The sequence below is a fragment of the Drosophila arizonae genome, chromosome X (genome assembly GCF_054131065.1).
Source record: "Drosophila arizonae isolate 15081-1271.41 chromosome X, UAZ_ARI_1.0, whole genome shotgun sequence".
In the NCBI taxonomy this organism is placed as follows: Eukaryota; Metazoa; Arthropoda; class Insecta; order Diptera; family Drosophilidae; genus Drosophila; species Drosophila arizonae.
The window spans coordinates 32,552,919-32,578,875 of record NC_142927.1 but is presented as its reverse complement, the minus strand read 5'-3'; the positions used below and the strand labels follow the sequence as shown (position 1 = coordinate 32,578,875).

At 41.0% G+C, this 25,957-nt stretch overlaps 2 protein-coding genes across 14 annotated transcripts in view; both read right to left on the bottom strand.

Annotated features, from left to right (window-relative positions):
- dpr8 (defective proboscis extension response 8) overlaps positions 1 to 25,957 on the bottom strand; it is a 306,666-nt gene that overhangs the window by 87,327 nt on the left and 193,382 nt on the right. For 12 of the 13 annotated variants that reach the window (XM_089473008.1, XM_089472998.1, XM_089473004.1 and 9 more), the window contains one exon: positions 12,708 to 12,876. In XM_089473008.1, coding sequence (XP_089329134.1) covers positions 12,708 to 12,876 — 169 coding nt within the window. Of the gene's footprint in view, positions 1 to 12,447; positions 12,647 to 12,707; positions 12,877 to 25,957 lie in introns of those variants that run through there. The other variant, XM_089473010.1, reaches the window with a different exon arrangement.
- On the bottom strand, positions 6,842 to 8,112 carry LOC149268193 (uncharacterized). The gene has a single exon (XM_089473014.1). It carries the CDS (start codon positions 7,461 to 7,463, stop codon positions 6,888 to 6,890), a length of 576 nt encoding a protein of 191 aa, XP_089329140.1. The 5' UTR covers positions 7,464 to 8,112; the 3' UTR covers positions 6,842 to 6,887.

Genomic DNA, 25,957 nt, shown 5'->3' with positions numbered 1-25,957 from the left:
AAATTAAGTAGGTTTAATTAGGGTTAGTTTTGTAGTCGGTAAGATTTAGCTGTAGCAGTTAGGAATTAAGTTAGTGATAATTAAGTAAAAATTAGTATTTGATATAATTTTGACATTTGAATTGATATTTGAAAATGCCGCCCAAAGCGCTGACGATTTATCGGCGATCGGCGGCGCAACCCTGCGTGGAGAGTTGTGAGTGGAGAGTTGCGTCGCCGACGCCGAGCGCTTTGGGCGAGCGCAAGAAAAGAGAGAGTTTGGTAGTGGAGTCGGGATTGAGTAGCGAGAAGGAAGGATTGACCGCGAAGAAAAGGGTGATAGAGTTCTTTTAAATTTAAGCGCGTAGTGGAATCTTGTGAAACGCGGCTAGGTTAAGTGACATTTTGAATAAAAAAAGAAAGAAATACGGAAAGAGATCGACGACTTTCATTGGAATAAACGGCAACTGGAGCAAAGGCGCTGGAGAAGAAAAGGTACACGTGAGTGGCGGTCCCCATAGTAGTTTCCCCCCCCCCCCCCCTCTCCCATTTCCCGGCCAATAACGTTAGATATTACCCCCCCCCCCCCCCCCCCTGGTGTCTCACTATTACATAAAAATAAATTTCTTGTGAGAACACCCTGGGTAGACTGAGTCTACCCCAGCATTTAAATTTACTACCTTACAAGTGGCGCCCGAGCAGGGACACAGGGAGGTGCGCGGTGTATCGTATGGCCGAGGGGAAACGGCGGAAATTGTAATAAATATATAAAAGTGCTATATTTTGATATATAAAACCTTAAAAATCTTGATCGAGAAGAGTAGAAAATTTATGTGTATATATATATGTGCGTGGGTGTTTAACGATTTTGGCGCAAGCTGTACTTTTCGGCGCCATAATCGTTTTACCGTTGGTTTTCTTCTCTCGTCGCTTTTGAATCTTTATACCCTGGACAGCGCGATCGCTGTGGGGTGTATCCGCTTGGTTGCTTACATTTCATCACGTATTTACTCATTGCTTATATGTCTGGTTTTGGTGGTAGTTGATTAAATATATTATATGTCGGAATTAACATATATGGGATATTGAAGTAAATATATATATGGGGTGCATATAAGCGTATATGCATGAAGGAGTGTAATGGTATATGGGTATGTATGTGCGAGTAAATACCCGAGAATATTGTTATATGTGCAAGTAGTGGTTGATTTTGACATGTGAATATCTTCTCTGAGTGGCAAGTCGAGTGTATCTTGCGAGTGAGAAAAGAAAAAGTAGAGTATACTGGTAACGGTAAAAAGACGAATTGCGCGTCTAATTCGAATTTCGGCGCGTCGATTTTGTGCATATTTATTCGCCAATATATGAGTATACGCATTTGCATATGTATGTATGTTTGTGTGCATGTCTGTATGCATGCATGCAGACTAGAGTGCATATACATATATACGCGCTTTGTCCGTTTTTTTTTTACTCTCGCTATTCGCTGTATGCATACATATACGCATATGTGAGCGCATAGGCGAGTGAGAGAAAGAGGTGAGGGTCAACTTTTGGCCGTTTGTCCGTTACGTGGGTCCGCTGTACCCTACGTAGGGCATATGCGACATGTGGGTATGAAAACGCATTGCATCGAGATTCGTCCGGGTTTTGGTGGCTTGGGGCCCACTATGCAGCTCGTCTATTATAGTTCGCTTACCCGTGCGTTATTTCGTGATACCCTACCCAGGGCATATCCGAATAAGATAAAATAAAATAAAATAAAATAAAATAAAATAAAATAAATTGAAATATAACAAATAAACAAGGCGGAGCGAATCGGAATGAAGCAGGGTGAAGCGGGAAGTATTCAAAAAGTGGGGAGGTAAGGTAAAGAGAACGAGGCAGAATGTAGCAGGTGTAAAGTGAAGAGAGATGAAACAAGTAGGAAATGAAGAAGGGCAAGATTCGATAATGAAGATGGAGTGAAGCAACGAAGAAATTAAGCAAAGGTATCGAAAGAAAACGATCAAGGAAAATGAAAATGTGGGAATGAAGATGAAATACTGCAAGTTAAACGAAGGGAAAAGGAATTAAAGGCGTATAAAAAGGAAGCGAAAAGGAATGAAACGAATGAACGAGGAAGATCTAACTGAAAGTAAATACGGGGATGAGAAAAGGGGATGAAGTAAAGGCACTTAAACATTAAAAAAAAAAAAAAAAAAAAAAAAAATAAGAGGAAATAAAGAGAATACAGTAAAATTAGAATAAGTGATCAAAGGGTAGGTTAAGAGGAAATAAGATAATAATAAGACGATAAACGCAAGCGGAATTGTAAAAAAAAAAAAAAAAAAAAAAAAAAAAACCAACAGTAGAGTAGTAAGAGCTGAACAAACCGAGAGGAATAAATAAGCATTCGAGATGGAGGACGCCGAATATCATAACCCAGGATTGAGCGTCGGGTGGATCTACCAGCGGTGCAAGGAGGAGCTGATCACGATAGCGCGAGAGTTCGGCCTGGATGCTGAGGGCCGAGTAGAGGATCTAAGGAAAAGGCTCTCTACGTTCATACAGAGCAACAACTACTCGGCGGAGGCCAAAGCGAGATTGGCCGAGATCGAGAAGCGCTTCGCGAAAGGGTCCGAGTTCACTCTGGGAGGCAATGCGCCAAGCATGGGCAGCCGGGCTTATCAAAAATCGGAGCCGGATTTGCGAAAGGTTCAAGAACAAGGTCCCGTTCAAACAGAGTCCCTGAGACTGAGAGTACCCATGGCGAACAGCGCGGCGGTGCGACGTCGTGAGGAGCGGAAGGAGTTTGGCAACACTGGAGAAGACGAGGCGGTAGCGAGAATTCCGAAGACTGGCCGAAAAGTCCCCGCGCCTACGATCCCGCTAGAGAGGTCCCCACCCTGGGGGGTCGCCGAACAGGTTCGTAAATAGGGCATGCGCTATGACGGCCGAACGGACCCGTTGGGCTTCGTGGAGATCGTGGAAGAGAGGGCGATCACCTACGGCATCGAGTTAGATCAGATGCCACGAGCGATGAGCGAGGTATTCGCGGATAAGGCGGCGAAGTGGTTCTTGACCAGCGGGTTGAGAGATTCTTCGTGGGCCGATTTCAGGAGGGAATTGTTGGATTTCTTCCTTCCCCCGCAGTACTTCGAACGCCTGGAGGATCAAATAAGGTCGCGTCATCAGAGAGAAGGAGAAAGTTTCAAGGACTACCTAATCGAGCTTAGGTTGTTGCTGCGGCAGGCACGATATAGCGCGGCGCAGGAACTGTATCGAGCATATGAGAACGCGGCCCCGGACTATCGGTTGTACGTGAGGCGTCATGACTTTGTCACGCTGACACAACTCACGCATATGGCAGCCGAGTTCGAGAATGAAATTCGGAGTAGTCAGTCACCGCAGCGTCCAATATACCAAGAAGAGGATGAGGAGAATACAGAGCCTTCCCCCGACGACACGGGGTGGCCAGAGGACCTGGAGGACGAGCTGAAGGAGTTCCTAGAAGCGGAGCTGGCGCTTTTCGAGGGGTTCGACGGAGTTTCAAATATCGCCGAGCATAGCATAAGGATGCGGGATGATAAGCCTCTTAAGCAAAGATATTATCCCAAGAATCCGGCTATGAGGAAGGTAATTGACGATCAGGTAGACGAATTGATTAGAGCTGGAGCCATCGAGCCGTCGCGGAGCCCGCATAGCGCTCCTATCGTTCTGGTAAAGAAGAAGACCGGAGATTGGCGCATGTGTGTGGACTATAGGCAGCTGAATGCACACTCAATCCCAGACGCCTATCCCGTTCCACGTATCAATCACATTCTCGAGAGGCTGAGACACGCACGATACATATCCACCCTGGATTTGAAGAGTGGATATTGGCAAATCCCCATGGCAGCAGATAGTAGAGAATGCACGGCGTTCACGGTCCCGGGGAGAGGGTTATTCCAATGGCGGGTGATGCCATTTGGTTTACATTCAGCAGGCGCTACGTTCCAAAGGGCGTTGGACACGGTAATAGGACCGGACATGGAGCCGCATGCTTTTGCATACTTAGACGACATTGTGGTGACCGGCGCCACGAAAGCGCAGCATGTGGAGAACTTGAGGGAAGTTTTCCGCCGATTGAGGAAAGCCAACCTTCGAGTAAATCGGAAGAAATGCAGCTTCTTCAGGAAAAGGTTGGTCTATCTCGGGCATGTCATCAGCGAAGAAGGGATACGCACAGATCCCGCAAAGGTCGAGGCGATCCGCCGCTTCCCGACACCATCGACTCTCAAAGAACTGCGGCAGTGTTTGGGAATGGCATCGTGGTACAGACGATTCGTGCCAAACTTTGCGTCGATGGTGGAACCAATGAAGAGACTCCTTAAGAAAGGCCACAAATGGGAATGGAGCGACGAGCAAGAGGAGTCATTGAAGCAACTCAAAGAGAGCCTCACGACCGCGCCAGCGTTGGCGTGTCCCGATTTTTCAGCGAAGTTCGTACTACAGACGGATGCCAGCGACTACGGCTTGGGCGCAGTGCTCGAAGGCGAGGAAAAGGTGATTGCGTACGCTAGTCGGAAGATGTTGAAAGCGGAGCTCAATTATTCAGCTACAGAAAAGGAGTGCCTAGCAATTGTCTGGGCTATCAGGAAAATGCGTTGCTACCTCGAAGGCTATCGATTTGAGGTAGTTACAGATCACTTGGCATTGAAGTGGCTTAATTCAATAGAGAGCCCCACAGGGAGAATCGCGAGGTGGGCACTGGAGCTGCAGCAGTTCCAATTCGACATCCGCTATCGACGAGGGAAACTAAATGTGGTGGCCGACGCACTCTCTCGCCAACCTGTGGAAAACTGCCAGCGAATGATGGAGACCAATCCCCCTTGCAAGTGGATAGCGAGGATGCGTGGGAGGATCAAGGAGGATCCAGAGAAGTTCAAAGATTACGTTGAGGAGAACGGGCAGCTGTACCGTAATCTTGGCCACCGGGTGGACGACGAAGACTACATTCCCTGGAAATTGTGTGTCCCAACCCACCAGCGGAAAAGAGTGCTGCAAGAATGCCATGACGCTCCCACAGCGGGGCATCAAGGCGTGAGGAAGACCGTCATGAGGCTGGCGCAAAGATACTACTGGCCGGGGATGTTCCGGGAAGCGGCTCTATATGTGAAGCGATGCGAGGAGTGCCAAAAGTTTAAGAGCGAGCAACGCAAACCAGCGGGGCAGATGCTGACCAGGCAAGTAGCGGAGCCCATGTCGATTCTGTGCGCGGATTTCGTTGGTCCCATGCCTCGATCGAAGCGCGGGAACACAATGTTGCTTGTGTTCCATGATGCGTTCGCCAAATGGGTGGAGCTGGTGCCGTTGAAGAGGGCAACCGCGGCGTTGCTGCAAGCGGCTTTCAGGGAGCGCATTTTGGCTCGATTCGGAGTCCCCAAGATGTTCGTCTGTGACAACGGCGCGCAGTTTGCGAGTAAGGGATTTCGGTCATACATGGAGTCCTTGGGGGCGCGGCTGCCCCGTACTCCCCGCAAGAAAATCCGACCGAGAGGACCAATCGCACCGTAAAAACGATGATAGCCCAGTACATCGAGGGACATCAGAGTTCGTGGGATGTGCTGCTACCAGAGATATCGTTAGCGATCAACTCTAGTGTCGCGGATTCTACTGGATTCACGCCTGCGTTCCTGATGATGGGTAGAGAGCCTCGCCTCCCGTCTACCCTTTACGACGAGGTCACTCCCGGGTCGGCAACGAGGGAAGTCGACTTAGAGACAAAGAAAGAGACGATGAAAGAAATCTTCGAAGTGGCCCGTAATAATTTGCAAAAGGCGTCGAAGGACCAAGGCAGGTATTGCAACCTGCGCCGACGAGAGTGGAGACCCGCGCTAGGGTCGATGGTTCTGCTGCGGCAGCACCAGCTGTCCAGCGCAGCGGAGGGCTTCGCGGCGAAATTGGCCCCCAACTTCGAGGGCCCCTACAGGGTCGTCCACTTTATCTCCCCCAACGTGGTGCGACTCGCTCGAGCGGGCGAACGAAGGAAGAGGGTGGCCAACCTTTCCCAGCTTAAGCCTTTCTACACTGAGGAGGAGGAGACCGGCGAGACGATGCTGAGAGAGGAAACTGGTGAGGAGGGAAGCGGAGGTTTGCAGTCGCCGAATTTATGAAATAGTTAGTTTATTTTGTAGTCATTAAGATTTAGAGTTAAGTTAGTAAATTAAGTAGGTTTAATTAGGGTTAGTTTTGTAGTCGGTAAGATTTAGCTGTAGCAGTTAGGAATTAAGTTAGTGATAATTAAGTAAAAATTAGTATTTGATATAATTTTGACATTTGAATTGATATTTGAAAATGCCGCCCAAAGCGCTGACGATTTATCGGCGATCGGCGGCGCAACCCTGCGTGGAGAGTTGTGAGTGGAGAGTTGCGTCGCCGACGCCGAGCGCTTTGGGCGAGCGCAAGAAAAGAGAGAGTTTGGTAGTGGAGTCGGGATTGAGTAGCGAGAAGGAAGGATTGACCGCGAAGAAAAGGGTGATAGAGTTCTTTTAAATTTAAGCGCGTAGTGGAATCTTGTGAAACGCGGCTAGGTTAAGTGACATTTTGAATAAAAGAAGAAAGAAATACGGAAAGAGATCGACGACTTTCATTGGAATAAACGGCAACTGGAGCAAAGGCGCTGGAGAAGAAAAGGTACACGTGAGTGGCGGTCCCCATATTAGATTTCCCCCCCCCCCCCCTCTCCCATTTCCCGGCCAATAACGTTAGATATTCCCCCCCCCCCCCCCCCCCCCCCCCCCCCTGGTGTCTCACTATTACATAAAAATAAATTTCTTGTGAGAACACCCTGGGTAGACTGAGTCTACCCCAGCATTTAAATTTACTACCTTACATAGCTTTAAGAAATAAATAAATAAATAAACAATATTTAGGACAAATACAAATTTAATAATTGTTAGTATTCTTGACGAAATGATCATGCTTGCAATCCTTATGTTCGTGCCTGAACATTCTGCAGGGCCCAGAGAATGTGACATCCAGATAAACCGAGTATGCCACCATCACCTTGGTCTTTTGCTCAGGTGGCGGCTCCCATGCCAAGTGAAGTCGTGCCTCTTTAAAGAACTTCTGCGGATTGTAGGTGTCATCGTTTGTTGCATTAATATAGCTGATTGCATCTGTTGAGGAAGCTGTCGATCGCTTCATTGGTGCCGAGGCCAAAGCCTCCAAGTGATAGATGTCCTTCTGTTGATGCTGATGCCTTATTGTGCCTATTGTTTCGCTTTTAGTGGTTATGATTGTTTCCTTTAATATGTTGCTGCTACTTCCAATTGACTCCTTTTCTGATGTAATTGTACTTGACGCTTTAATTTCCATTGTTGGTGGCGCTGCTGTGGTCATCACTGAAGAGTTTGAGTCGGCATTGTCGCTTTTCTCTTCAGCTGCACTTCCAGTCGCTGTTGCAGTCTCCACAGAAGTTTGCTCTTCCGTCGTGCTGCCAACTGTAGAAATATCATCCATTGGTCGAACTTCCAATTGGATGTCTGTTGATGTATCTTCAGTGATACTCAACGTCGATGTCGAAGTTGTGGCAGAGATTCCATTCTCGTCCGCATCTTCTATGTGCTCCGGATCCTTTGCCGGAGTTGGTGGAGCCCAGATTTTTTATTGATCTCTTGTCTTCACCTATATTTGGTTTTGTTGTTACCACTTGAACTTTATTACCTTGTTCAGTAGCTTTATTTATTTTTCCTCCCATATGGGGACTTGCCGGCGGGTTGACATCCCACGTTTTGAACACAATTGCATCCAAGGCTGCTTGATATGCTAACATCTCATCAGCGGTGACCTTGTCACTGTTATCAGAGGTGCTCACGCAATTGCGGATACTGCCTTCATCGTTATCCTTCAGCAGTTCCATGTCCACAGGCAAATAACGTTTGTGGCGTTTGCATAAATAGTCCCACGCTGAATTGTAGTTACCCACTCCAATTGAGAAATGGCTTATAACTCCTTGACCTTCTCCTTTGAGATACATTTTGATGTATATCAGTTTCGTCTTGTCGCTGATATCCTTTCTGTTGTGAATTATTTTGCTGAACTGCTCGAAGAACGTTGGCCACGCCTTAGGACTTCCATTAAAATGAGGAAGTGTCGGTTTCGGTTGCTTTGGAGTGTCTTCTTTTACGATTTGCAGTGCACTTATTTTCCTTTCCAGTTTTTTTTGACACTGTGTACACTTTGACTTCCAGTTCGTCTATCTACTCGATTTCGTAGGCAGGCCTTTCATATTTTACCTCCAAATCTTTCAGTGTTGACTGGACTTTCTTCCAGAGGAAATTTAGCGTATCTTTGTAGCTAAAGATTTCATCCTGGTTGCTGAGCTCAATGTTGGCCAGCACCTCTTCAATGTGCAGCCTTACTCTTTGAGCTCTTTCGTCCACAAGGCTTACCAACTTCTCTATTGGGCTCGACCAACCAAATGAAAACATCTCTTGCTTTGATGTTTCTGGTCTCGTTTCCCAACTATAAAGTTGTTTTGTGTCTATGGCGTGGTCGGCACCTTCGACTTTCATGCCACCATATTTCTCTTTAAATATTGATGGTTGACGACACAGTTGTTTGTTTATTGTAGATCCATTGGCTTATCCCGTTGGAGGTTTTTTTGTTTTGATCACCAGGTTGATCTTGCTGTGCCTCGACTCACAGCTTGGGTTGGAAAGCCAATGCACAAATCTATAAGACTAGCACTTCACTTTGTACTAATCACAAACATTTTCCCTTGTGGATGAAATTGAAGTATTAAAAATACTTTCTCCGGCTCGAGGGACCATGACCGAATACACTTTACTTTGATGGTGTTTAGTTTCGTATTTGAACATTCTGCGGGCCCAGAGAATGTGACATCCAAATGAACCTTACTTTGGTCCTTTGCTCAGGTGGCGGTTCCCATGCCAAGTGAAGTCTTTATATTCCGTGAATATTTGTAGATGCTTTCTGAATTTGTTCTCCATATGCAGTAATCGTGTCATAGCGTGCTTGCGCGATTTTCCTGACTCGAAGTCTCTTTTAAATGGTATGGAGACTACTAGCCGGCCTTGGCCATCCCATTTATTGTTCTCTTTTGAACAGCTTGAGTTATTTTCCAGCTTCCATAAGCGTTCGAGGTTATCCAGGCATATCGTCGTTGTTGCGCTGATCACCTTGTTGTTTACTGCTCTAGCTATGTTCCCCGAAACAATCCATTCAAGTTCAGTTTTTTGCCCCAGTATACCGTTGACTTTTTTAACTTTTCCCAACATTATTGAGTGGAGTAAATCAACGCCAATCACAACATCGATTCTGCTGGGTTCATTGAAATGTGGGTCTGCCAGCTTGCAGCCCATCCAGTCCTTATTGATGTCCATTTCAATTTTCTTGCTCGGTAGAGCTCTTTGCAGTTTTGGCATAATAAGTGCCTCCGTTCTGGTGACGAATTTGCTTGTCATCCTTGGTTTGATTGTCAAGCAAACGCTGTTTTTTAGAACTTCAACATTCTGTGAAATTCCTTGTACTCCCAATTTCCGCTTGATTCGGCGCAGTTGTAGTCGTTGAGCGGCCCCTTCAGATATCAATGTCTTTTGCGAGCCTCCATCGATGAGGGCTCTTAGCTGCTCATATTTTCCGGACTTGTTTTTAATCCGAATAAGCGCAGTTGCCAACAACGTATCTTGTCCGTTGCTTTCTTTGAGACAATTGCTGCTGAAGGTCTCGTTTTCGTTCGCATCCTCGTGAAGCAGATTGTTGTGTGATTTGGTACAATACTTGCATGACCAATCCTTTTGGCACTCTTTCATGCTATGGGAACCTAGGCATTTAAAACATATACCACTTTTAGTTACAAACTCCTTGCGTTTTTTAACTGGCTCTGCTTTAAATTTTGAACACCTGATAATTTCGTGGTTGTCCAGGTTGCAAAAACGGCATCTTTTGTAGTTCGTTCTCTTTGCTTCAATAACCGTCTGGACGGCCCTTATCTGTACTGCGTCTATTGAATTGTATAGTTGATCAATAAACTCGAGTACATTTTTCAAGGACTGAATTTCTCTGGCCCTCTTTACATGCTGCTCGTAAAGTCGTAGGACTTCCGTCGAGAATCTTCGTAGCAAAATCTGAGCGATTAGTACATCAACATCGTTGCCAATTTGGCCTACTTCTTTAATGATGTGAATACTCCCATTTGCTGTGTCCAAGAATTGGCGGATTCTGCCTTCATCATCATTTTCCAGCAGTTCCATGTCCACTAGCTGGTTAACGGCGCTTGCGAATATCTTGCGCTTATTTTCATAGCGCTTGCATATAAGTTCCCACGCTGAATTGTAGCTAGCAGATGATCCACTTAACAAATGGCTTACTACCATTTGGGCATCTCCTTTGAGGCATGATTTCAGGTAGTTCAGCTTCCTTGTGTCGCTGATATCCTTCCTTTTGTGAACCATGTCGGAGAACAAGTTGAAGAACGTTGGCCGCTCTTTGGGACTTCCATTAAATTGAGGAAGATCCGATTTTGGCATCTCTGGAACGTCTTCTTTCATACTGTGAAAGACACTTAACTTCCTGTTAAGTTTCTTCGACAATGTATGGACTGTAAGCTCCAATGCGTCTATGCCGTCGATTTCATGGGAAGGTATATCATATTTTACCTCCAAATCGGTAAGCGTAGACTGGACTTTATTCCAGGGGAACTCTAGTGTTTCTTTGCTTTCTAGAGTTTCCTCCTGGTTGCTGAGCTCAATGTTGGCTAGCACCTCTTCAATGTGCAGCCTTACTCTTTGAGCTCTTTTTTCCACAAGTTCTACCAGATAGTCCATTGAGGTTGAACCACTTCGTGAAAACAGTACTTCCTTTTGAGTTTGCTGTTCCCTGGATACCTCAGTTTGCATATGCCGATTCTTTCTAGTGGATGGTTTGTCGGTATCTATATCGAGGTCGATAGCTTCGACCTTCATCAGGGCCTCCTTGTAGATCCTGACTTTTTCCATTAATCCATCATATATTTTCTCAGTAAAATATATATGGTTTGGGGTACAGATTTTAGTCAGTATAGAGTGGTTGGCAGTGAATTCTTCTGCCAATTTATCCACGACTTCTAACGCATCCTTATCAGCTATGGATGATTTCTTTTTTTCTGATTTCTTTTTTAGCATATCAATAGACTTTCCTGACAGCATTTTGTTGCGGTTGTTGTAGTTTTTGTTTATTTGTGATTGATTTTCTTTTTGGCTTACCCCTTGGAGGTGTTTTTGTTTTGATCGCCTTGTTGATCTTGCTGTGCCTCTACTCACAGCGTGGATTGGTAAGCCAAAGAAGAAACCACTTTTTTATACCCTGAACCCATTGAAAATGGGAAATCAGGGTATAATGGTTTTGTGAAAAGTATGTAACAGGCAGAAGGAATCATCGCAGACCCCATAAAGTATATATATTCTTGATCAGGACGACGAGCTGAGTCGATATAGCCCTGTCCGTCTGTCCGTCCGTCCGTCCGTCCGTCCGTCCGTCCGTCCGTCCGTCCGTCCGTCCGTATGAGCAAAAGGATCTCAGAAGATATAAGAGCTAGAGAGCTGAAATTTGGCAAGCATACTCGTGTATACCATAGGCAGTACAAGTTTGCTTTATTTTTTCGATAACTCATCCGATAACTTTTTTATCGAGAATAATCGAAAAATCGACAATGTTTTTTCAGCTTATTTTGAACACTTTTAGACCTGGAGACTTCAAATTTGCGTTGTATATAAAGTTAATGGATACAAAGATTTTGTAATTTACAGATTTTGGATACCACGCCCCCTTCGCCCCCAATTTGTAAAAAACGCATTTCAAGTACTAGAGACTTGTGCTTTGAAATGTACACACATTTAAGCCATATGATTACGCTCTGAAAGTTTCATTAAGATCGTATGTCTACAAAAGAAATTATTCAACAAATAAATTCTCGTTATATTGCCCACACTGCAGTGCAGCCCAAGCGCAGCCGCTGCTAGCTGCGCAGTTTGCAAAGCGCGTGCTTATACGTGCATGTGTATGTATGTGTGCATAAAAGAAGTCCAGAATGATTAGAATATCAGTTTGGAGGGTTCAGGGTATCTCCTAGTCGAGCAGTCTCGACTGGAGCCTTCTTACTTGTTTTATTTAATATACAGCTGTCACAACATTTGGTATTTGGTAGACTTGTGGTACGGATCGAAGGACCATGAACGAATACACTTTACTATGTTGGTGTTTAGTTTTGTATTGAATCTTTATTCTGCTGGGCCCGGGTTTTTATACCCAGACTCATGTATAATTTCAACCATTAAATCTAGTGGTTCTATTGCTGAGTGTGTAAGGCTCAGCATTGGTCTATTACATATTATTATTTTATTGCTGAGTTTATAAGACTCCGCGTTGGCTTATTAGCTATTCTTATGCTATCGCTGAGTTTGTAATGCTCAGCGCTCGCCTCTTACGTATTCTAATCGCTAAGGGTCAGGGTCATAATTTGTGCCCAGTTTGACAGTTCACACTTGAAACATATGTTATTTATTTTATGCTAGCCGTCGAGTGCATAGCGCGTACGTTCCCCTACTTATCATATTTTTATGTTCGTGCGTGAACATTTCACTATCACTTTCAAGTGTATTGTTGGAAGTAATTAGTCAGCTTAAGGTATAATTTCTCATTCACTAATTTCAACAAAATAAAGTATATTATTGAAATAAAATGGTAGCATACCGGGCTACTCACCATCGACGATATGCACCCGTACCGACGTCGGATTGGCATTTGATGGTGTACATGTATAAAGGCCTGAATCCTGCTGAATAGCCTTCTGTACTAGAAGCCGACTAGTGGTCAGAATACCTTTCTCGGTCACTAATGATATCCCACCGCGAGGTGAATCAAAATTTATAATCTGAAATATATAAACAGCTATGATTAGGTACTAAAAAATTAACATGTAAAATTCTTCTAGTCGAGACTACTCGACTAGGAGATACCCTGAACCCTCCAAGCTGATATTCTAATCATTCTACACTTCTTTTATACACACATACATGCACATGCATACACACACACGCGTAACCAAGCACTCTGCTAACTGCGCAGTAAACCGTGACTGCGTTTGAGCTGCACTGCACAAGCACAGGTCTCTACTATTTGAAATAAGTTTTTTTTTTTATAAATTGGGGGCGAAGGGGGCGGGGTATCCAAAATCTGCAAATTAAGAAATCTTCTTATTCATCAAATGTATATACACAGTAATTCTAAAGTATCTAGGTGTATTAGTATTGAAATAAGGGTAAAAAATGAAATCAATTTGCTCTAGTCTAGTGTTCGACTGCTAGATCCCTGAATCTTTTGAGGAAGTGATTTCACATTTCTAATGCTGTAGATGTTTATAACATTTTTGATATTTACGTGGCTTACAGGGACTCCCTATTATTTCCACAATTTTTATATTCTGAACCCATTTTCAATGGGAAATCGGCGTATAATGGTTTTGTTGAAATGTATGTAACAGGCAGAAGGAGGCGTGGCAGACCTCATAAAGTATATATATTCTTGATCAGGGCGACGAGCTGAGTCGATCTGGCCCGTCCGTCCGTCTGTCCGTATCTATGAACTCGTCGATTTCAGAAGATATAAGAGCTAGAAACTTCAATGTTTTTACAAATGTCCGTATATACAGCGCGGATATCGAGTTTATCGCAAAAAATCGGTAACTCATCCCTTTATTTTTTTATCGGTAAAAAACCTTATCGAAAATCAGTTATAATATTATATTTCCTAAATCTTTAAGCCTAGTCTCAAATTTTAAATGTAAACTTACAGTGTGCCACTAAAGTCACCGTACTCTTATTGTACTTGCGCGAATCACCCTGAAACTTGGCCAAATTTTTGTTAAATTAAAAAATTTTAATGCAGGATTATAAACTAATATATTTTCTTTTAAATTATAAAAAAAAAAAACATTTACTTTTAATTTTAGTTCCATAATATTACAGCGAATATAAACATACCCAGATACTTGCGTCAACTAAAGTCTACGTACTCTTATTTTTCTTGCTATGTCTGGCGTCAGCGTTCTTCTTAGAAATAACGGGGTTTTCGCAAAATGTATGCAATAATGAGTAAATTTATAATAGTTGGCGTGTTTTGCTTGTGCTGGACAAAATATTTGAGTTTTGCAGTAAAAATGCCGCGAAAAGAATTATCGCAAGAAGATCGTGGAAAGATTTTGCATCTCCACACAAAGGAGCAAAAGTCGTATGCAGAGGTAACAGAAATCATGTCCAGAAGCAAGTCTACTATACAGACTGTCATTGGTAGATTCAAATATGAAGGGCGCATCAAAAACAACAAGAGATCTGGTCGGCCATCTGTACAATCCAATTGTGACAAGCGCACAATAAGGCATCTTGGGGACAAGGATCCTTTTTGTAGCGCAGTGCTGATTGCGTCAGAGCTGGGTCGAACAATTGACAAGGAAGTTCACCCGGAAACAGTCCGTAGAGCCAATAAAACCTGTAACTTTAGGTCCAACACGCCTCGCAAGAAGCCTCTTGTAAATTTAACAAACAGGAGAAAGCGCTTAGAGTTTGCCAAAGCCTACGTGGACAAGCCAATGGACTTCTGCCGGAAGGTCATCTTCTCAGATGAGTCCAAATATAATATTTTTGGCTCAGATGGGCGTCTCCGCGTCTGGAGGAGACCAGGAGAAGCCCCAAAATACAATGAACCCCAAAAGTACAATAAAAACCGTAAAACACGGTGGTGGAGGTATTATGGTTTGGGGTTGCATACATTGTACATTGATATTTTTAAAAAAAATTTAAAGAGCAACGCCGAGAAACTTTGAATCGGATCTGATTTCTGGTTTCAACAGGATAATGACCCAAAACAGAAAGCAATGAATACTAGGTTGTATCTCGCGTACAACACTCCACACTTTTTAGAGACGCCATCATCACTCCAATTGAGCATGTTTGGAATATGCTCGAAAAAAAATAAGGAAGCACCAAATTAGCAAATATTATTCCTTATAGTTAGTAAGTTTATATTAGTTTGCAAGAGTACGTAGACTTTTGTTGACGCAGACATTGGAGTTCCTTTTGCTTTTAATTAATATTATTGTGTTAAGTTTGAAATTTCACTGTTTTTCTTTTTTAGTTTAGATGAAAATATATTAGTTTATAATCCTGCATTCAAATTTTTAAATTTAACAAAAATTTGGCCAAGTGTCAGGGTGATTCGCTCAAGTACAATAAGAGTACGGTGACTTTAGTGGCCCACTGTATATGCATTTTATACAATTTCGGCTTTTGATAAAATGTACCCCCTACTTCTATGTCAAACCCCTTACCCATATATTTGTAAAAGTCGTATTTCAAATACTAGAGAGATACTGCTTTGTCAAATGTGTTCATGTCTATGTTATAATCATAATCTGAAAGTTTCATGATCGTCACTAGCTCGCCGGATTGTCGTGGTTCTTCTTCACCAATTCTGCACTATTGCATCCTAAAGGGGGCTATCCAAAGACGAATTTGTTACAGGAACATGTTGTGTTCGTCAAATATTCGAATGTGGATGCGAACATTTTGTTCGCCGTTTGTGTTCGCATAAAAATATAAATGTTTCTATCTTACGGGTGTTCGTGCGAGCAGGTTCGACAATGGATTCGAGTGTTCACACGAGCATCATTTCTAGAAATATTTCGGACAGCCAACATGGGCCAAAATGAAAATGACTAGGCTTTGTGGCAAAATAAAAGCAAAAACTATCAAAATAAAAAGTTTCACAATTATAATTATAATTAATTATATTTCGAATTATAATTAAAATATTAAGTTGTCAAAGAAAACGCCACAATTAATGTCGTCAAAGCAAAAGTAAATTTTCTGCACGCTCCATACAGGCGGGAACTGGAAAAAATAAAAAGAAGCTCAAAGTTAGGTGCTATGTTTTGTTTTAAATAAACATTCATTGCCATTAAGCTCGATTTTGTTTTCTTCCGCTGGCATGTTCACAATCCAAAATTCGTTTTAAAGTTATGTTCGCGAACATGTTCATCAAAATGTTCGCATAGTTATTATGCAAACTCTGCGAACATGTTCGTCTGTGGATAGCCCCCTTAACACACTTTAGTTATAGTGAGCTTCAGAAACTAGCGTATTTCAAATACTAGAGACTTGTGCTTTGGCAACCCAATGCATATTCATGTTATAATCATAATCTAAAAGTTTCATGAAGATCGTACGTCCATAAAAAAAGTTATTAAACAATTAAGTTCTCATAGTAAGCGCACACTACATCCCATGCGTGTTTATGCGTGGGTGCTTGTGTGTTTATGTGTTTGTGTATGTGTGCGTGTTTCTTCTGTAAGGAGAGACGCAAAAAATGATTGAAATAGCTTTTGCTCGAAGGGTTCAGGGGATCTCGTAGTCGAGCAGTCTCGACTAGAGCTTTCTTACTTGTTGAGTTTAACAGACCATAATTCAGTCTCAAAAGATTCGCGCGACGATTGAAAATAGTCATATTTGCGCTCATTTTCTGATCATAAAAGACTGTTCTGTAAGGAGAAAATGGTGCCCTAGCCGCAACTCTTCTTGATAGGTCGCTTATGACTCTTTTTAGACTCATTCACGAAGTGAGAGAGTATATTGGTTCTGTGCAATGTCCGTCTTGCTGTCCGTCCGTCTGTCCGTATGAACTCAATCTATTTCGGCGCTATTGAAGCTAGAGACTTGAAATTTGGAATACATACTCGTGTATATCTCCGATTTATAAAGTGTTAAAAATTTTCCCTATCTGCCCACTAGGAGCGTGGCATTTGCCCATATACCAGAAATTATGTTATTTGAAGAGCTAGAAAGTTGAAATTTGATATGTAGGTCCGCGTCGACCACCCAAGATCAGGAGCTATGGCGAATATATCTGATATTTCGATTCAATAAAGATTTGTGAAATAATTTTATATCTACGCCTACTAGAAACGTGGAAAATCGGACCTGAAGATATAGTGATTTTTCCAATTCTGCTATATTTTAGGCACTATTGATGCTAGAGTCCTGAAATTGAGAGTTGGCCACCCAAGTCTAAAGAGCTATGGTAGATATATGTCCGCCCATAGGGGGCGTGGCAAACCGCAAAAGTTCATATCTCCTACAGTTTAAAAGCTACAAGTTTCAAATTTGAATTCTTGAGTTACTGGTAGCATCCTCTATCGATGCCTTAAAAATAATTTTTACGCCTCTGTATGGGCGTGGCAAATCAAAAATTACCCTGCAATTTTCATATTTTTCGAGCGTAAGAATTCAAATTTTGCATTTAGGTTACCGGTTGCCCGTTCTAAGAACTGGCCAAAAGTGAGGAGTCTACGGCCACTAGGGGCGTGGAAATCGGCATTTATAGTGTCCGAATCGTGGCATTTATATGCGTCAGCCATCTATTTATGTATTTGTACATATAAATAAGCTTAATAGATATTCATAATACGGAAAGAAACGTTTTTATGAAATTTAAAAAATATAAAAGAAGCTGAAATAACAAAAATTTGCAACGTACAAAGAAAAGAGTTTTCCGCGGGATTTAAACTCGCATCCAACCCAAACAGCATATTTGTCAAAATAGCTAAAATAAAGATCGTCGGCGCTTCAGCCTACAGCACCACCGCGTCGTTTCGAACAGCATTAATTAAAACGAAATCACATTATTTTTATGACGCCGCATAGCAAAGAAAAGCCAGTGTAGCGGCTGGAAATTCAAAAACAATACAAAGACAAATCAATCGCAACGGGATTCTTAAAATATGCTAGAGCACGCATTTATGTGTACATACATACAAACATATATAACATATATAATTATATATACAGTGGCTCCAACGCCAAATCGGACAAGACTATTTATTTATTTCAATAAGTATTTTCTTTAGCATTAAGTTAACTTTTTACCGTTTTCATATTTTTTCTCAAATCTATTATGTATTAGCCCCCTAAAACAAAACAAGTAAGAAAGTTCTAGTCGAGACTGCTCGACTACGAGATCCCCTGAACCCTTGGAGTAATAGCTATTTCAATAATTTTTCGCGTCTTTCAGCTTACACACGCACACACACACACACGCACGCACGCACACACAGGCATACATACACACACATACATACACACACATACACACACACACACACATACACAAAGAATTACATACATATACACACACAAGCATATACACGCATGGGCTGCAGTGTGCGCTTACTATGAGAACTTAATTGTTTAATAACTTTTTTTATGGACGTACGATCTTCATGAAACGTTCAGATTATGATTATAACATGGATATGCATGTAATTGCCAAAGCACAAGTCTCTAGTATTTGAAATACGCTTTTTACAAAAGTGAGGGTGAGGGGTGAATTTAGAGGTGGGGGTTAATTTTGACAAAAACCGAAATTGTATAAATTGCATATAAGCATACCTTAAAAATTTGGAGACTAGCAATAAAGGTGTAGAAGATATAATTTTATAACTAGTTTTCGATAAGGTTTTTTATCGATAAAAAAAGATCGGGATGAGTTATCGATTTTTGATGATAAACTTGATATGCGCGCTGTAATTACGGACATTTTAAAAAAACCCCATTTTCAATGGGAAATCAGGGTATAATGGTTTTGTTGAAATGTATGTAACAGGCAGAAGGAGGCGTGGCAGACCCCACAAAGTATATATATTCTTGATCAGGGCGACGAGCTGAGTTGATTTGGCCCTGTCCGTCTGTCTGTCCGTCTGTCCGTATGTATGAACGCGTCGATTTCAGAAGATATAAGAGCTAGAGACTTCAAATTTTTTTTAAATGTCCGTAATTACAGCGCGCATATCAAGTTTATCATTAAAAATCGATAGCTCATCCCGATCTTTTTTATCGATAAAAAAGCCTTATCGAAAACCAGTTATAAAATTATATCTTCTACACCTTTATTGCTAGAGTCTCCAAATTTTTAATGTATGCTTATATGCAATTTATACAATTTCGATTTTCGTTAAAATTTACCCCCCACCCTTAAATTCATCCCCTCACCCTCACTTTTGTAAAAAGCGTATTTCAAATACTAGAGACTTGTGCTTTGGCAATTACATGCATATCCATGTTATAATCATAATCTTAAATTTTCATGAAGATCGTACGTCCACGAAAAAAGTTATTAACCAATTAAGTTCTCATAGTAAGCGCACACTGCAGCCCATGCGTGTTTATGCGTGGGTGCTTGTGTGTGTATGTGTTTGTGTATGTGTGTGTGTATGTGAGTGTGTGTATGCGTTTGTGTCTGTATGCGTGTGTGTGTATGTATGCCTGTGTGTGCGAACGTGCGTGTGTGTGTGTGCGTGTTTCTTGTGTAAGCTGAAAGACGCGAAAAATTATTAAAATATCTATTGCTCCAAGGGTTCAGGGGATCTCGTAGTCGAGCAGTCTCGACTAGAGCTTTCTTACTTGTTTATTAATTATCTTATTTAAAGGTGTTGTTTACTGATGAAAGTAAATTTAATTTGCATGGGTCCGATGGTAAGGTGTATGTGTGGCGTAAACCAAATACTGAGTTTGAGCCCAAGAACACAATAGGCACTGTTAAGCATGGAGGAAGTTCAGTCATGGTTTGGGGCTGTATGTCGAGTGCGGGAGTTGGCCATTTGCACTTTATTGATGGCATACTCGATAAATTTGGCTACCTTGATATTTTGAAAAAAAATGTTAAGCAAAGTGCGGAGAAATTGGGAATACTTGAAGACTTTGCTTTCTATCAAGATAACGACCCCAAGCACACTTCAATGCTAGCTAGGCTCTGGCTAATCCATAATTGTCCCAAATTGATCCAAACGCCTGCCCAGAGCCCGGATATAAACGTAATAGAAAATCTGTGGGAAATTTTGGCGAGGAAAGTTTACCAAAACCGGTATAACAATCTGGACCAATTGAAAATGGGATTACTTGCAGCTTGGAACTCCATAGAGCCAGAGATCTGCAAAAAGTTGGTCAAATCAGTTCCCAATCGCTTGCAGGCTGTTGTCGCAAACAAAGGTTTTATTTATTTATTTATTTCTTAAAGCTATTGACAAAAACGAGAGTCAATTTTAATTTAAAAAAGCCTATACAAAGTACACGATATAATTTCAAATAGTAACACCAACCCGATGGGGGTATTTTATTTGCCAGTCCGGCCGGCTATGCCCACGTCTCACAGCCAAATATGGTCAGTGATACTATTGAAGCTATGAAAAGAAAGTGTTAGTAAGAAACTTAAAAAAATAAAATATTAAAATGTTGGTTATTAACAATATCTAGCATAATTAAAATAATTCTTAAAATAATAATAAAAATAAAAAAATAATAATAATAATATAAAAAAAAATAAATAAATAAAAGTTAAAAAAAAAAAAACAATAATAAAACAAGTAAGAAATCTCTAGTCGAGACTACTCGACTACGAGATCCCCTGAACCCTTGGAGTAATAGCTATTTCAATAATTTTTCGCGTCTTTCAGCTTACAGAAGAAACACGCACACACACACACAGGCATACATACACACACACGCATACAGACACACATACACACACACACACAGGCATACATACACACACACGCATACAGACACACACACACGCATACACACACAAACGCATACACACACACACATACACACACACATACACAAACACATACACAAACATTTACATACATATACACACACAAGCATAAACACGCATGGGCGGCAGTGAGCGCTTACTATGAGAACTTAATTGTTTAATAACTTTTTTTGTGGACGTACGATCTTCATGAAACTTATGATTATAACATGGATATGCATGCAATTGCCAAAGCACAAGTCTCTAGTATTTGAAATACGCTTTTTACAAAAGTGAGGGTGAGGGGGTGAATTTAAGGGTGGGGGGTAAATTTTAACAAAAACCGAAATTGTATAAATTGCATATAAGCATACATTAAAAATTTGGAGACTCTAGCAATAAAGGTATAGAAGATATAATTTTATAACTGGTTTTCGATAAGGTTTTTTATCGATAAAAAAAGATCGGGATGAGTTATCGAATTTTAATGATAAACTTGATATGCGCGCTGTAATTACGGACATTTTAAAAAAAATTTGAAGTCTCTAGCTCTTATATCTTCTGAAATCGACGCGTTCATACATACGGACAGACGGACAGACAGACGGACAGGGCCAAATCAACTCAGCTCGTCATCCTGATCAAGAATATATATACTTTGTGGGGTCTGCCACGCCTCCTTCTCCCTGTTACATACATTTCAACAAAACCATTATACCCTGATTTCCCATTGAAAATGGGTTCAGGGTATAAAAAAGAAAAAAAAAAAAAGAAAATAAGAAGAGATAAAGTATAGAAAAAGAAAAAGGACGGTAATAAAAGAAGTTGCAAGAAAAGTTAATAAAAAGAATAAGAAATAATAACAAGTAAGAAAGCTCTAGTCGAGACTGCTCGACTACGAGATCCCCTGAACCCTTGGAGCAATAGATATTTCAATAACTTTTCGCGTCTTTCAGCTTACACAAGAAACACGCACACACACACGCACGTACGCACACACAGGCATACATACACACACACGCATACAGACACACACACACGCATACACACACAAACGCATACACACACACACATACACACACACATACACAAACACATACACAAACATTTACATACATATACACACACAAGCATAAACACGCATGGGCGGCAGTGAGCGCTTACTATGAGAACTTAATTGTTTAATAACTTTTTTTGTGGACGTACGATCTTCATGAAACTTATGATTATAACATGGATATGCATGCAATTGCCAAAGCACAAGTCTCTAGTATTTGAAATACGATTTTTACCAAAGTGAGGGTGAAGGGGTGAATTTAAGGGTGGGGGGTAAATTTTAACAAAAACCGAAATTGTATAAATTGCATATAAGCATACATTAAAAATTTGGAGACTCTAGCAATAAAGGTATAGAAGATATAATTTTATAACTGGTTTTCGATAAGGTTTTTTATCGATAAAAAAAGATCGGGATGAGTTATCGAATTTTAATGATAAACTTGATATGCGCGCTGTAATTACGGACATTTAAAAAAAAATTTGAAGTCTCTAGCTCTTATATCTTCTGAAATCGACGCGTTCATACATACGGACAGACGGACAGACAGACGGACAGGGCCAAATCAACTCAGCTCGTCATCCTGATCAAGAATATATATACTTTGTGGGGTCTGCCACGCCTCCTTCTCCCTGTTACATACATTTCAACAAAACCATTATACCCTGATTTCCCATTGAAAATGGGTTCAGGGTATAAAAAGAAAAGAGAAAGGGAAGAGCCAAAAATAGAGTATAAGAATAGAATTGAGAAATCACTAACACAACATTAGCAGCAAAAACGTATGCCAATGCTTATGCCTGGGCATTGTGAGTGATTTCCCTAAGATAAGCTGATAGTACACTTTTTATGTTAGGAGGAGAGAGCTCTAAGGAAAAAACGTGATAATATTTATTAAAATTAACACAAAGAACATGAAACGCACTGTGCAAAGAATAATCCCTAGTGCACACAGGTAAATGAAGCGGACGATATTTAAATTTAGACGACCCAACAAAGAGGACGAATCAATATCACCACTAATCAATTTATGCAGAAAAACAATTCCTAAAATTGTTCTGCGATTGGTTAGCGATGGAAGATCAATTAGCTGGAGCCTACTATGATAAGACGGTAATCGTAAATTACTGTCCCATCTAAGGTCTCTTAAGGCAAAGAGAAGAAACTGTTTTTGGACCGATTCGATACGATCCTGATACAGTTTATGTTGCGGAGACCATACGACAGAGCAATACTCAAGAATAGGACGCACAAGCGAAGTAAATAAGCGCTTGGTAATAAAAGGATCTTTAAATTCCTTAGACCAACGTTTAATAAAGCCAAGCACACTTTTGGCTTCATTAATGATGGTAGAAATATGAAGATTAAAGTTAAGTTTACAGTCAAAGAACACACCAAGATCTTTGACTGTAAAGATGCGTCGTAAGGAAATATTGCTCATTTTATAATCAACAATTAGAGGAACGGTACGACTGAAGGTCATTGTCATACACTTTGAGCAATTTAGGTCAAGCTGGTTTGCCACACACCAAAGTTGAAATGCATTTAGGTCATCTTGAAGGTGAAGATGTCCATTTGCCCTGGAGTATGGAAGGCAAAGTTTTACATCATCAGCATACATAAATATAGTGGAGTACGAGATACAACTAGGAAGGTCGTTTATAAAAAGGGAAAAGAGCAATGGGCCCAAATGGCTACCCTGAGGTACACCAGACGAAACAAAGATAAGTTTAGACATAGCTGTTCTCAGCAAGACTCTTTGGGTTCTACCCGTTAAATAGGATGAAATCCAAGAGACAAGACTGGGTGAAAATCCTAAGCGTTCAAGCTTAAGAATTAGTATGTGATGATGTACTGAGTCAAATGCTTTACTGAAGTCCGTATAAATAACATCGGTTTGCATTTTTTTGGAAAAGCTGTCATTAACAAGCGAAGTGAACTCAAGTAAATTAGAGGACGTAGATCGATTTTGAACAAAACCATGTTGAGATGGTTGAATAATCGATTTGCAAAAATGCTGCAAGGCCGATGTTATGATTTTCTCAAATAACTTCGGAATAGCAGATAATTTCGCGATGCCTCTATAATTGGAAATATCAGATCTTCCACCTTTTTATACCCTGAACCCATTTTCAATGGGAAATCAGGGTATAATGGTTTTGTTGAAATGTATGTAACAGGCAGAAGGAGGCGTGGCAGACCCCACAAAGTATATATATTCTTGATCAGGGTGACGAGCTGAGTTGATTTGGCCCTGTCCGTCTGTCTGTCCGTCTGTCCGTATGTATGAACGCGTCGATTTCAGAAGATATAAGAGCTAGAGACTTCAAATTTTTTTTTAAAATGTCCGTAATTACAGCGCGCATATCAAGTTTATCATTAAAATTCGATAACTCATCCCGATCTTTTTTTATCGATAAAAAACCTTATCGAAAACCAGTTATAAAATTATATCTTCTACACCTTTATTGCTAGAGTCTCCAAATTTTTAATGTATGCTTACATGCAATTTATACAATTTCGGTTTTTGTTAAAATTTACCCCCCACCCTTAAATTCACCCCCTCACCCTCACTTTTGTAAAAAGCGTATTTCAAATACTAGAGACTTGTGCTTTGGCAATTACATGCATATCCATGTTATAATCATAATCTGAAAGTTTCATGAAGATCGTACGTCCATAAAAAAAGTTATTAAACAATTAAGTTCTCGTAGTAAGCGCACACTGCAGCCCATGCGTGTTTATGCGTGGGTGCTTGTGTGCGTATGTGTTTGTGTGTGTATGTGTTTGTGTATGTGTGTGTGTATGTGTGTGTGTATGCGTTTGTGTATGTATGCGTGTGTGTGTATGTGTGTCTGTATGCGTGTGTGTGTATGTATGCCTGTGTGTGTGTGTGTGTGCGTGTTTCTTGTGTAAGCTGAAAGACGCGAAAAGTTATTGAAATATCTATTGCTCCAAGGGTTCAGGGGATCTCGTAGTCGAGCAGTCTCGACTAGAGCTTTCTTACTTGTTTATATAAGGGAATGATAAAAGATTCTTTCCAAATTGAAGGGAACACAGAAGTATCCAAGGACAAGTTAAGCAATTTTAGTAATTGTGACTGAAGAGAAACACTGAACTCTTTAATCACACAACTAGGAATATTATCAGCACCAGGAGAGAAAGATGATTTCAATGTCCTAATGGCTGCAGCCAGAGAGGATGCAGTAACTTTGGGAGTATTTATAGATCCATATTCAGGAAGAGAATAAGGATATGAGTTGCTGTACAGATCAGGAGAAGAATAAGTGGATTGAAAAAAATCAGCAAATAGATCAGAGGAATCCTGATCATTGCATGTTTTTTCACCTCCAAGGACAAATGAGGACGGCAAACCAGAGGATTTACGCTTCGAGTTGACAAATGAGAAAAATTGTTTGGGATCACGAGTAAACTGACGTTTGCAACGTGTAAGATAATTCTCATAACAGCTAGAATTTAAAAGATTGATGTTTGACTTGGCAATGGAATATTTGGACCAGTCAATACTTGAACCAGACTTTTTGTAATTTTTAAAACATTTAGTTTTAATGTTTCTCAAGTTCGAAAGAGTTTTGGTAAACCAAGGTGGCTTATTTGAAACTGGCGAAATACGGCGGAGAGGGACACAAACATCCAGAATAGAGTTTAAGGTAGAATAAAAAAACGATGCTGCTAAATTAATATCAAACGATTCATATAAAATAGACCAGTCTGTTGAATTAATTAGTTCGTTAAGCAAAACGGAATTGCATTTAAGGTGTATGTGTGGCGTAAACCAAATACTGAGTTTGAGCCCAAGAAAACAATAGGCACTGTTAAGCATGGAGGAAGTTCAGTCATGGTTTGGGGCTGTATGTCGAGTGCGGGAGTTGGCCATTTGCACTTTATTGATGGCATACTCGATAAATTTGGCTACCTTGATATTTTGAAAAAAAATGTTAAGCAAAGTGCGGAGAAATTGGGAATACTTGAAGACTTTGCTTTCTATCAAGATAACGACCCCAAGCACACTTCAATGCTAGCTAGGCTCTGGCTAATCCATAATTGTCCCAAATTGATCCAAACGCCTGCCCAGAGCCCGGATATAAACGTAATAGAAAATCTGTGGGAAATTTTGGCGAGGAAAGTTTACCAAAACCGGTATAACAATCTGGACCAATTGAAAATGGGATTACTTGCAGCTTGGAACTCCATAGAGCCAGAGATCTGCAAAAAGTTGGTCAAATCAGTTCCCAATCGCTTGCAGGCTGTTGTCGCAAACAAAGGTTTTATTTATTTATTTATTTATTTCTTA

Excerpts from the sequence above, each read along its gene's own strand:
- LOC149268193 (XM_089473014.1), bottom strand. The coding sequence starts at position 7,463 with ATGGATGATATTTCTACAGTTGGCAGCACGACGGAAGAGCAAACTTCT.